The sequence below is a fragment of the Manis pentadactyla genome, chromosome 6 (assembly GCF_030020395.1).
Source record: "Manis pentadactyla isolate mManPen7 chromosome 6, mManPen7.hap1, whole genome shotgun sequence".
In the NCBI taxonomy this organism is placed as follows: Eukaryota; Metazoa; Chordata; class Mammalia; order Pholidota; family Manidae; genus Manis; species Manis pentadactyla.
Window position 1 is genome coordinate 634,522 of NC_080024.1, and position 12,079 is coordinate 646,600.

General features: G+C 52.9%; 1 protein-coding gene across 6 annotated transcripts in view; it reads left to right on the top strand.

Moving 5' to 3' along the window:
* Positions 1-12,079, top strand: part of PASK (PAS domain containing serine/threonine kinase) — a 37,899-nt gene that overhangs the window by 20,815 nt on the left and 5,005 nt on the right. For 5 of the 6 annotated variants that reach the window (XR_008998102.1, XM_036901290.2, XM_036901289.2 and 2 more), the window contains 6 exons: positions 30-1,285; positions 2,327-2,508; positions 2,913-3,080; positions 6,887-7,012; positions 7,095-7,229; positions 10,112-10,311. Coding sequence is in view for 5 of the 6 variants with exons in the window: in XM_036901290.2 (XP_036757185.2) it covers positions 30-1,285; positions 2,327-2,508; positions 2,913-3,080; positions 6,887-7,012; positions 7,095-7,229; positions 10,112-10,311 (2,067 nt within the window). In the remaining variant the exon portion in view is untranslated. Of the gene's footprint in view, positions 1-29; positions 1,286-2,326; positions 2,509-2,912; positions 3,081-6,886; positions 7,013-7,094; positions 7,230-9,455; positions 9,564-10,111; positions 10,312-12,079 lie in introns of those variants that run through there. The other variant, XM_036901294.2, reaches the window with a different exon arrangement.

Here is a 12,079-nt window from a genome sequence, read left to right on the forward strand (position 1 = left end):
AACTAGGTCATCTGTATTGCAATCTCTAGGGTGGGCAGCATCCCAGAAGGATGCCCCCCAGCCCAGGAACAGTCATTATCTGAGGACCAGCAGAACATCCCAGAAGGAAGCCCGCCAGCCCACAGTCAACAGTCATGGCCCCAGGACCAGCGGAACCCTGGCTTGGGGAAAGAGGAACCCATGGCAGTAGGGAGCTCCCGAGAGACCCTTCTGGGAGAAAGTGGGTCTGACCCAGTGGACACAAAACTATGTGCTTCCCATGAACATCCTGCAGCTCCAGGGCCAGCTGAGAACAGGGACAGGAGTGTTGACACGCACGTCCTAAACCAGGAAGCCCAGCTAGGACAGATGGGTCTGGGCAGTGCCAGCAGTTCAAGCCACAGGGCTGATGCCGCCTGTCAGCTGGCTGCCCATCACCGCCCACCTGCACCTGGGGCTGAGCGCAGCGCACAGCGGGGAAGCCTGGGCCCCACCCGAACTGTGCAACTCTTGTGCCCCTTGCCTGCTTTTGATGAGCAGGGAGCCTTGGACAGCCATGAGGAGCTGCACACGTGCCTGATCAGGGAGCGGCTGTCCAAGCCGAGCTTGGTGGGACCTCAGGGCGTCTCCTACACAGAACTGCCCCTGGCAGAGCAGCCCCTGCTCCCTGCCCCCGTGTCGCTGTGCAACCTGGGTGGCAGAGACCTGCGCAGAGGCCGCTCTGGCAGCTCCTCGGCCTGCTATGCCCTAGCCACGGACCTCCCTGGCAGCCTGACCAAAGTGGGGGCCTCAGAGGCCAAGGAGAATTCCTTTACCTGGAACCTCAAGGAGCTCTTTCTCAGCATGAGGACAGACTGCACCTCCTCACACTGCCCCTGTACTATGTCCGAGCTCCTGGACAGCCCCTCTCCTTCGCGGGGAGGCTCCAGTGTAGACCTGAGCAGTTTGCACGGGCAGAGGCCAGACGTCCCGAATGACAGAGGGCTGTTGCTGCTGACAGGCACGCGCTTCCAGCCCCGTGCGTGCTGTTTGGGACACAGTTGGGCAGAGCTGTCTGAACCTTGTTCAGCGTCCTCTGTACACTATGAAGGGAGTGGCAGAGAGAGCCCAGGCCACGTGCCCCCCATGCTGGGGGCCAGCCCAGGGGATGTGCGCCCAGCATACGAGCCCGGGCAGGGCATCCAGGTCACCTCCACTCCGGTGAGAGGGGCCAGCTCAGTGACTCCTGGGGCAGCAGGCCTGCGACATGACATTCAGGAGGGCACCTACTGTGGGAGCTGCTACCACCGCGACGGCTGGCAGCTGAGTACGTCCCATGCAGGGAGAGAGGTCCCTGTCCCCAACTGGGGTGTGTCCCATGCATCCCCTGTCATGCTGCCCGTAGAGCGCAGAGCAGTGGGGTGTTGGGGCTCCCTGGTCCTGGGCTCTGAGATGCTGCCCGTAGAGTGCAGAGCAGTGGGGTGTCAGGGCTCCCTGGTCCTGGGCTCTGAGGAGGCATCGTCCCCCACTTGGTTCCGGCAGAGATGATATATTTAAGAGCCTGCCGTCATCATTCACCTCTTGAGAATCAGGATTCCAGGCGTATGTGCCTAGGAAGGCAGGATCCCGAGGTCCCAGCACCTCCCTGCCCCTTCTTGGAGCTGCTGTGTGTGGCAGGGGCCTGTCACACCGTGGGGAGGTGCATGGCCGAGGTGTCTGCGCTGGCACTCCTGTGCATTGGGGTCCGGGCCGCTCTGCTCTCTCGGCTGCCTGCTCGGGCTGGGCGTGAGGACCAGGCCCCTTGGCTTGCCTTTTGAGGTGATGCTTTCACTTTCCTTTTTGTTTTCCTGACTTTTTAACAGGTCCAAGTTCTAGCAGCTGTTCCCTTATTGTCACTCTTGTGGATTTACTAGGGCTGTTTTCCTCTACTAAGTCATAGAAATACTAGGAGACAAACAGAAGAAAAAAATTAAATCACCTGTAATGGGCCCAGCCCCCTAACAGAAAAATGCCGCATTTTAGTGTATAACCAGGAGATCCATGAATCAAATTACATGTATAAACACATAAGTGCTCTATGCACGCTTGTGTGTGTAGAGCTTAAATGGAATGTGTGCGGTTTCAGTAGAGGCTGGCCACGTTCCTGTCACCCGGATGCGTAAACTCCAGTGTATAGGGCTGTGGTGAAGGCAGGCTCTGCGGGCTTTCCCGAGGTGGCCGGCGGCCGCAGGTCTCTCCCTCACCTCTGGCTGCCCCCATGGACAGCCGAGCTGCGGCCCGCGTGTCCTTTTGCTGCCTGCCCTCCGTGGCGTCCCCTGTGCACGCAGAGGGCCCTCTGAGTATGGGGCTGTGCTCTGGTCCCCTGCAGGCGTGCAGTTTGAGGTGAAGCGGGTGGAGCTCCACGGCTCCGCGGCATTGTTCTGCTGCTGGCTGGTGAAAGACCTGCTCCACAGCCACCGGGACTCAGCCATGTGGACCTGCCTGCTGCCCGCCACCCTGCTGAGCCCCGCACACTCTGCGCCCGAGTTGCCTGCGCCCAGCCCAGGCGAGGTCGGTACTGCCAGAAGCCCCACCTGTTCTTGCCTTTCTCGGTGGAGACCCTTACCCATCAGCACCTGTTTCTCCTGGGATGGGAAGAGGGTCTCTGCAGCCTTTTGATGCTGCCTTCTGATACCCTGTGGAAGTGTTAGCCCCACGTAGGATTTTAAATCTGTACTTGCCTGTGAGCAGGGTAGTGTGTGAATGTGTCTCCACACAGGTGCAAGTTTGCACCGATATGTTGAGGCCGCATGGAGAGCCCCACGGAGAAAGGGCATCAGGCCGGGCACCCTCAGGCGCAGGGGGTGGGGAAGGGCAGCTCAGGGTAGGTGCTGCCCCCGCGGGGCCTGCGCACCCATGGCCTCCTGCCCTGTGTGGCTGCCTGCGCTCCCTCAGACCTTCCTCTGCATTTGCAGATGCTCAGAACCAAACCCTGGTTTGAGGAGCCTCCCAAGGCCATCGAGGTGGAGGGGCTAGTGGCCTGCGAGGGTGCATACACCCACAAGTACAGCACACTGAGCCCCCTGGGCTGCGGGGCTTTCGGCTTTGTGTGGACCGCGCTGGACAAGGAGGAGGATAAGGAGGTACGGGGCTCATGGAGAGGAGGGGGCTGGGTCCCACGTCACGTGGCTCCATGCCTTCAGGCCCTTTGTGTCTGAACTCTAGGACCGTGGAATTAGGATAGGAGGCCCCTGCCCAGCACCAGGCACACAGCCTGGGTCGGGAACAGTGCGCACGTTCACCCCTGGCTGCCCTGTGTACCCCGCCAGGGCGCCGGCAGACTCACCCCTGTAACGCACCCAGGGGCTGACATCTTAGTTTCCAGCTGGCTCCCTGCAAGGGGCCTTCCTCCGTCTCAGCTCCACGGCCATTCGCACTGTTCCTCTTCCACACGAGCCTCAGGCCTCGCCGTCTCTCCCTCCCCCACCTGCTGTGGAATGGGACCTATCGTTGCTGGGGCGTTTGTGATTGGGGAACTGATATGGTGACGGTCTGCCTGTCCCTGCGAGTGCTGTTGGACAGCCCGGGAGTCCGCATCCTGGCCTGCCATTCCCGGGAGGCCCTGTGTGCGCCTCTGTCCCCTGTGTCACTCACCACTAGGCTTACCGAAGCTGTGAGCCGGGGCGATGTGCGTCTGCACTGGAGTCCCGTAGCTCTGGTTCTCACGGGTCCTCTCTGACCGTCTGGACCGATGATGGTTCCCCTGCCTGCAGGGACGGTTTGTCCCTCCTCCCTGCTGTCCATCCTCCTCACCCCTCGCCTTCCCTGCCATGCTGGCCTCAGGACCCGCAGAGCCATGGTCAGTAACAGGCATGTGGCCAGGGCCCCTGTGCCTGTCGATGACAATGCTGCTTTTATATCTTGATGGACACCTTCTGTTTGAGGATATTTTGTTTTATTTTCAGCTCACTAAAATTTTTTTAAAAGTGTGAATGTTGAGTTATATGAAATGTCGTTTCTATTGAGGTGACCATATCCTCATATTTGTTATATTAATATAATGAATAACACTGATCAACTTACCTTCGTAGAACCCACCTTGATTATGTTATAGTTCTTGTACTGCATTGCTGAGTTTGCTGTGTTAATATTTTTGTCTGGGACTTTTTTCATTTATATTCATATATGAGTTTTTTCTTTTTTTTTTTTAATGTCAGAATTATGTAAGGCTGCAAGGCAGGTGGGGCTATGGCACACTGGCCACATGGTACGTGCGTGGTGGTGTCCATGACCACGTGAGGCTGCAGGGCAGGTGGGGCTGTGGCACACTGGCCACATGGTACATGCGTGGTGGTGTCCATGACCACGTGAGGCTGCAGGGCAGGCGGGGCTGTGGCACACTGGCCACATGGTACATGCGTGGTGGTGTCCATGACCACGTGAGGCTGCAGGGCAGGCGGGGCTGTGGCACACCCGCCATGTGGTATGTGCACATCAATATCTGTGGCCACTTATGTCCAAAGAATTGTCTGTTCCAGGCATCAGCTATTTGTTTGGTTTTCTATAAGTTTCCTTTCTTATACTTCCTGGGAGTTAATTTTGCTATTTTTCTAGCTTAGCAGACTGAATTAATATTTTTTAAGTTATTACTTAATAAACATGTTTATGGTCTTGGGTTTTCTGTGTCCACTTGGGTCACATCCTAGAGGTTCTGACATTTGCTGCTCTTGTGTTACGTGTTCTAAGGAGTCTGATTCTGAAGCTCGTTGTCACCTCTGCTGAAGCAGCTCTTCCCATTCGTGGTTTGAATCAGGAATCTGGTGGGCTCTAGGATTTCCTTAGACCTGATACCTAAAGGAAGAAGAAAGAAGCCCCAATTTCCCTTGGTTTAAAAAGAAGCACACATATGTCTGCCTTTCAGAAACCAAAGATGACAATCTGAATATTGCTAGGCCGATACCTTATGCAGTAAAGCAGCTGATCAGGGGGTATCTTGCTTGCGGGGACCACATTGGGCCCCATGGGGCAGAGCGGTCCCTGCGCTCGAGTCTGGGGTCAGCCTGCAGGTCGCTGCATTGTCACACTGTCCTTCCTGTGGCCCGCGAATGTAGGGCGTCCTCTATTTGTTGCAGTGTCTTTGATTTCTTTGAACAATGTTTTATAGTTTGTATTGTACAAGTCTTGTCTTTCTCTTGTTGATTCTCTTATTTTTACATCTGGTTTCTTCTCCTTACTTGTTTATTTTTCATCTGCTGGAATATGTTTATGGGGTTTTCTAGGAAGAATGCATGGGCATCATACTTTGCATCCTTATATGCGTTAAAAGGTGTTTATTTTTCCCTCATATTTTGGTGGTGATGTACCATTTTTTTCCCCTCTCACATTTTATTCATTAGCATTATTTTGAAGTAAATTTTCCTACCAGCAACCTAATTTTTTTCTTTCTGTTTATTTTTTATTTTTTATTTTTAATCTTTGGGCTTCAGAAATTTTACCAGCATGTATTTCTATGTGTGGGGGTTCTTGCTTCATACTTGGTAAGACTTTGGTGTGAACATGTACAGCTTTCCTTACCTCAGGAGAATTCCATTCTTTTGTGCTGTTAACCCTTTCCTCTGGCTCTGAACTGTCTTCTGAAGCTCCTCAGGTGTGTGCTGGTGCTCGTGCGGGCGGCCCTCCTCCTCCTCTGCGCACCCTCTGCAGCCTGCCTCTGAAGCCCGAAGGCGGCCGCCGTCTCTCCTGTAAGCCTCCGAACTCGAGCTCATGCCGGAGCCAGCTCCTCCCCACCGGCTCCCCATGCTCTGTCCCCATGCTCTGTCCCTGTCTCTCTCCATCAACCCCGCCCTCCGGCCCCCGGCTCCCTGTGCTCTGTCCCCACGTTGCTGTCACTCTCCCTGTCGATGGCAGCCTCCTGCCTCGGTTCCTTGGAGCTTCTCCTGCATCCACCCTCACCTTGTTTTCCCTCCCATCTCTTGTCTGGCCTGTCAGATCACGGTGACCTTCCCTTTTAGGGATCTTCAGAACTGGCCCACCTATCACCACCCACATGCTGGTCCCTAGGCCTTCACCCTCCTCCCCTGCATCATATGGGGGTGGTTGGGGACTGTGGGTGCTCCTGGCGTCTATGTGCACCTGCCAGCTCCCCTGCCCGCTGCTGCGCCTACCCCAGGGCCCTTGCTCAGAAGTTTCTCCAGCAGAAACCTTCTCAGGAAGCCTCCTGCCTGTAGTCTGGCACCTCTGCTTCCTCCTCGGTGTGTGTGGTGGGCTGTCTGCCCCCTGCACAGACTGTGCCTCCGGGCCACTGTTCAGGCCTCTTGCTGAAGCGTAGAGGGGGGGCTCTCAGCCCCCTCTCACCGAGGTGCTGTCATACCCTGTACCGGCTCTCACCCCGGGCCCGCGTTCTGTTGAGTGATGAGCTTATGTTCAGTGACTAAATGGTATCTTTTTTCTATTCACTTTCTAATTGACTATCGTTAATTTTGGTATCATCATTTTTCTTATTTTTATCTTGTGTCCATCAGTCTTGTGAACTGTCTTATCAGTTCTCAGAATCAAGGTGAATGACAGCTTCAAACATGTTTCTAGCTCTTAGGCCCCTTGTTTCAGTTTTCAGCCAGGACGTCCAGGACTCAGCTGAGAAAGGAGGGTGTCGTGGGGTGCTGGGGCACCACTCTGCAGTCTCAGGGCCTCTTTCCTGCTGTACACTGTGCCTCCCCAGCTCCTCCGGTGTTCAGCCCGCCTCCTATGGGACACACAGGCCTACTGAGTGTTTCTCCCGACTCAGACGTGCCTCCCTGTCGCCTCGTGTTTTCCCCTCTGTCATTGGATTTCTTCTCCCAGGTCCCTGGGGCGAGGGGGAGGGGAATGTGGGGGTCCTGCCTGCTGCCAAGCCAGCAGTGGGTGCAAGGCTCCATGGCACCAGTTACTTCTTCCTCTGCGTTCCTCATAGGTGGTGGTAAAGTTTATTAAGAAGGACAAGGTTTTGGAGGACTGTTGGATTGAGGACCCCAGACTTGGGAGAGTTACCTTGGAGATTGCAATTCTGTCCAAGGTGGAGCATACCAATATCATCAAGGTGGGCACCGTTTGCTCGTCATTGAGGCCCGTACCTTGCTCTGTGAGAAGTTCTTACATGTGGTACTTTTGTCTCTTGCCAGATGTTGGATGTATTTGAAAACCAAGGATTCTTTCAGCTAGTGATGGAGAAGCATGGCTCTGGCTTGGACCTCTTTGCATTCATTGACCACCATCCCAGCCTCGACGAGCCCCTGGCGAGTTACATCTTCCGACAAGTGAGTGGCCGGAGATGTGCTGGTGGGTGTGGTTTGCTTGGTCGCTATGTCCTGGAGGCTGCAGAGACCAGGGGCGCATACCCAGTCCTCACTGTGAGCTGGGTCTAACCTTCAGGTTTTTGATGTTATGGAGTAAGATACATGCTAAGATACATATCTGAGGCCAGGTACCATCCTGGAATGATCGGGGTGGTGTTTAGTACTTGAAGTTGATTTGTATACATAAAGTACCCATACCTATTGCAAAAATTAGCCATCAAAGCTGACAGACTGGGCTTTCAGACCTGTGCGTTTGATCCGAATCCTTGTGCACCCCCAGGAATCCGTGCTGGCCTGTAGCAGGGACCACATAGCACCATGTGATCAGGCTGTGGGGACTCAAGGCTGCCGGGGCTGAATCACAGGCCCCCAGAGGTCACAGGGCCGATCGCAGGTCCCCTGGAGGCTGCAGGGCAGCACCATGTCCAGCATGTAGTGAATCTCAGTGAGTGGCAGCTGTTCAGCTAATTAAAGTCATCAGCAAATATGGGGATTCTGACAATTAATTTTACAGTGTGTTTTGTTTTGGTCTTTTTCATGTCTATTCATGTATGGATCTTAGTCCACTTATTACTGAATTGGGAGAGTGATTAGTAAAAAAGAAAGGCATCCTGGAAGAGAGGGACATCGGGGTAGGAGGTGGAGAGAAGACGATCATTCTTATTTTGAGTTTTAAAGAGAAGGTGGTCCCGAATCCAAGACTGTTCCTAGCTCCCTGGAAAGAATGAAGAAATACCTGGAAAGGGGGATATGAACAGTTCACAGATTTGCTCTTTGATTATTTCCTGGAGATGACTTGATTTCTAATGCAGCTTCCATAAATTGGCATTTCTTCCTCAAAGCTGCAACTCTCACAAGTTCTGACAGTAAGTATCTCAGGCCCCCGTTTGTAAGTTTGAGGCATCATGGTTCTGCCAAGAGAGTGTCATGCTCTGCCTTCCTGGTGGAAGGTTACCTGCCCATCTGTGTAGTTCACGGGAAAATCGTGTTTCTGAAATCATGGGGAACAGAGTGTCTGTATGATGTCACAGCAGTTACTTGTTAAAAGCTGCTGCCTCTCAGTGATTTGGGGGCTACTGACAGGCACCAGTATTGTTCTGTACTTCACAATTTTGCACCAAGTATCTACACTCTCTTTGTAGATCTACATACATAATAAGTGTTAGTTATCACATGTATTTATATGTAATGTAAATCAGAATTGCAGCTTTACAGAACTGTATTACCTAATGTAAATCTCTATATACATAGAGCCATTTATCAGTGCAGTGCCTCTCTGCTCTGAATCTATTAAGGCTTGCTCAGCAGACAGCTCTCCTGTATAGCAGGTGCTAGGGGGGCCTGCAGGAAGAGTGGCTTCTCTTCTGGGGTCAGGTTCTCTTCACCCCTTTGTGGTTAACCCCTTGGTACTAGTTAATAAACCTTGATGAAATTTTCCACATTCAGATTAATGTGTGGTTTGTTTCCCAACTGGACTCTGATATGTATGTATATGTGTATGCACATGTATGATGTGTGTTTATGTACATATGAGTATATAAGTACATGCACAATACATATGTATGCACATGAGTATGTGTGTATATGTGCAGTGCATGCATATATAAATGTGTTTATAAATATATAAGTATGAATGTTTGCATATATATGTATTTAAATACATATTTACTTGTTAATTACAAGCTAATTAGTTTAGCTGAGTTAACCCACCATTAATTATGGCTTCTGATTAGAAGGTACTCATCTATAAATGCAGTGTTATCACTAATGATCAAAATGACTGATTGCATCTGTGAAGTCATGGCCCGAGTTGGTAGAGTTGTGTCCCAACTGTGGAAGTGGTCAGGGAATTTACTGATCCTGGTTGAGCTGAACTGAAAGCCCACCATTGTTGATCCGTGACATCAGCTGTGCAGTGGGGCCTTCCTGGGCCCGGCTGACTGACGTGGCTTTGCCCTTTCTGAGCGGGCACTCGTGCCCTTGGCTTGTTGAAATGAAGCCCATTTCCAGGGGAGCTGCTTGAAGTCCACATGGGAGAGAATCCCGCACACATCAGGGAAGGTACCGCAGGTGCTGTGCTTCTCTCTGAGAAGCTGCTCGGGTCCTGGAGTAGGGTTTGCAGACTCGGCTTCTGCTCTCAGCTCTGCCTGTAAGGCCTCGAGCGCTTTCTCTCCTTGTGAACTGAAGGTGTCACGCTCAGGCTTTCTCCGGGCCCACTGCCCGCGTCCCGCCTGACCTGCACCCATGTGAGTGCCTGCCATGTGGCTTTGTCCTTGCTGCCTGTGGTCTCTGTACCTCCTGCCTGTGGTCTCTGTCCTCCCTTCCAGGATGGCTGTGGTGTGTGTGGAGGGGTGAGTGAATGTACACTGGGAGGATTTCTTCAGTAGCCACAGACAGAACTTTAGCATCACGTATTTATTTGGGGGAGGGAGAAAGGGGGTGTTGTGGGAGAGCAAAGTTTCAGTCAAGTGAGATGAGTGAGTCCAGGAGACAGGTTCCCACTGCCGACAGTGCAGCGTGGTCTCCTAGAGGTTTGCTGAGAGAGTAGAGCTCATGTTACGTGTCCTTATCACGAACCATAATAATGGTAATAGTGATGAACTGCGGGGGTCAGGGACTCCTGCTGCCCTGTTGGCAGGGTGTGCGTTGGCCACGGTGAGCACCCCACTGCCAGCTGCTTCCACTGCCCCTGGCCTACAACATCTGAGTTCTTTGCTGTCACCTATGCATTATGAGTTAGATAATTGCTTTCTTCGTGTTGTTTTCTTCTTGTTTATCCTTATTTTAAATACATGTTTTACTTGTATTGCTTTTCTAAAAAGTCCCCTGTGGCCTGATTTCAGCTGGTGTCGGCGGTGGGATACCTGCGCTCCAAGAACATCATCCATCGGGACATCAAGGACGAGAACATCGTGATCGCCGAGGACTTTACGATCAAGCTCATAGACTTTGGCTCTGCTGCCTACTTGGAGAGGGGCAAGCTGTTCTACACCTTCTGTGGGACCATCGAGTACTGTGCTCCCGAAGTCCTCCTGGGAAACCCGTATGTATTCGTGTGCTGCATGCAGCCTGCTTCCCATCCCATCAGGGCCCTGTGACTGGATGGACTTGAGGTGGGAAATGGTATTAGTTCATGCCTCTTTCTGACGAGGGTGTTGAGTGACAAAGTATGTTTTAGAAAATAAATGGACAGGCAGGCAAAGAAAGATTGGCCACAGGAAGCTGGGTGGTGGATACAGGGGTTCATTATATTTGATCAACTGTTGTTAGGTGTTTTACATAATTAAGAGTTAAGAAAATTACGATAGATAGATAAAAGGGCCAAAGTTGGGATTCCTCAAATGCATGATGGACGTTTTTCTGTGTGGTTTATTTATTTTGATGACAGGAATAACATCTATTCCAGTAAATATTGTAGGGCTAGCTCTACAGGAAATGAAGCAGTAGAAAAGTACCAAGGCAGGGCATCCACACTGAAGCTGGTCCTCCTCACTGGAGGCGCCACTGACGTCTGAGGCTGAGCTGGGCCTGGCAGGTCTGTCCCAGGGAACCTTAGAGAGGAGACGATGCGAGAGGACATGTGCTGATGGCTGCTCACACACCAGTGCGGCTTGAGTGAAATGAAATGGTTCTGTGTTCTTTCTCCTTGCATGAATTTCTGTCTGTCTGTACGTGTACAGAATGGACTTAAAAGGTCAGACCCAGACCACAAATATTTTCCTGTCCCATCCATTCATAGTTGAGGGAGGTATAGTCGATGTCCCTGCCAGAGGGCTCATGGTCAGAGAGTCTGGCTGCCAGGGCGCCACGTGCACCTTTGCTGCTGTTCCTGCTGTGCCGGGCCACACCCCGTGCCCCCTCCACTCGGTCCTGTTCTCATGTGACAGGTGTGTGGGGCTCGGGTGTACCTGGTCGGAGCTGGACTTGACCTCAGGCAGCCTCAGTCCAGAGCATTCGCTTGCAGCCACGCTCTCCCCGTGATGAGTCTTGGCTCTTGGAGAAATCGCTCTGTGCTGTTGTCAGAGGCTCCAGCCACCCTTCATTCCAGAGCTGGGACCTGAAGGCTGCAGGTCCTCCGGCCCCCATAAGCAGGGTGCTGGGCCCCATCTCTGTGCACATCCAGAGCCATTAGACAGTGTGAAAGACTGGAGGGGCAGAGCCTAGCAAGGGCCTCGGAGTTTCCTTTAAGATGCAGTTACCTTACCATGGTATCCAGAGTGCCAGGGGTCACTCTCCTGTCCTGTGGGGCCATCAGGTCATTGGTGTGAGATTGAGACTGCATGTTCACTGTCCACAGGACCGTAATGTGTGCTGCGTGGGCTTCCCTGCCCCCACCCTTGCCCCTGAGCTGCGAAGCTCCCACAGTGTGGGCTGGGAGCACGTCTATGCCTTTGCAAGCTCTGATGACCTTGCAACATAGGGGTGCATATGACCCTGGTGACTGCCCACCGGCCTCCCGCCCTCCCCTCTGGGGCGCCTCTGCCCCCCGCCCCCCACCGGCCTACAGGTGTGCACCCTGCATGCTCTCCCCACTGCACTGGTTCTCAGGCAGGTCTCCTGAGCTCTGACTCTGGATCCCACCCTCAGGAGCTCTGCATCCCCCTCATCAGTTCTTTGTCCTTCTGTGCCGGGGTCAGTAAGTTGTGGCTCCTGGCCAAAGCCAGGCCACCACTTGTTTTTTTTGTGTGTGTGTGTGTCATTAATATGCAATCACATGAGCAGCATTATGGTTACTAGATTCCCCCCATTATCAAGTCCCCACGACACACCCCATTACAGTCACTGTCCATCAGCGTAGTAAGATGCTATAG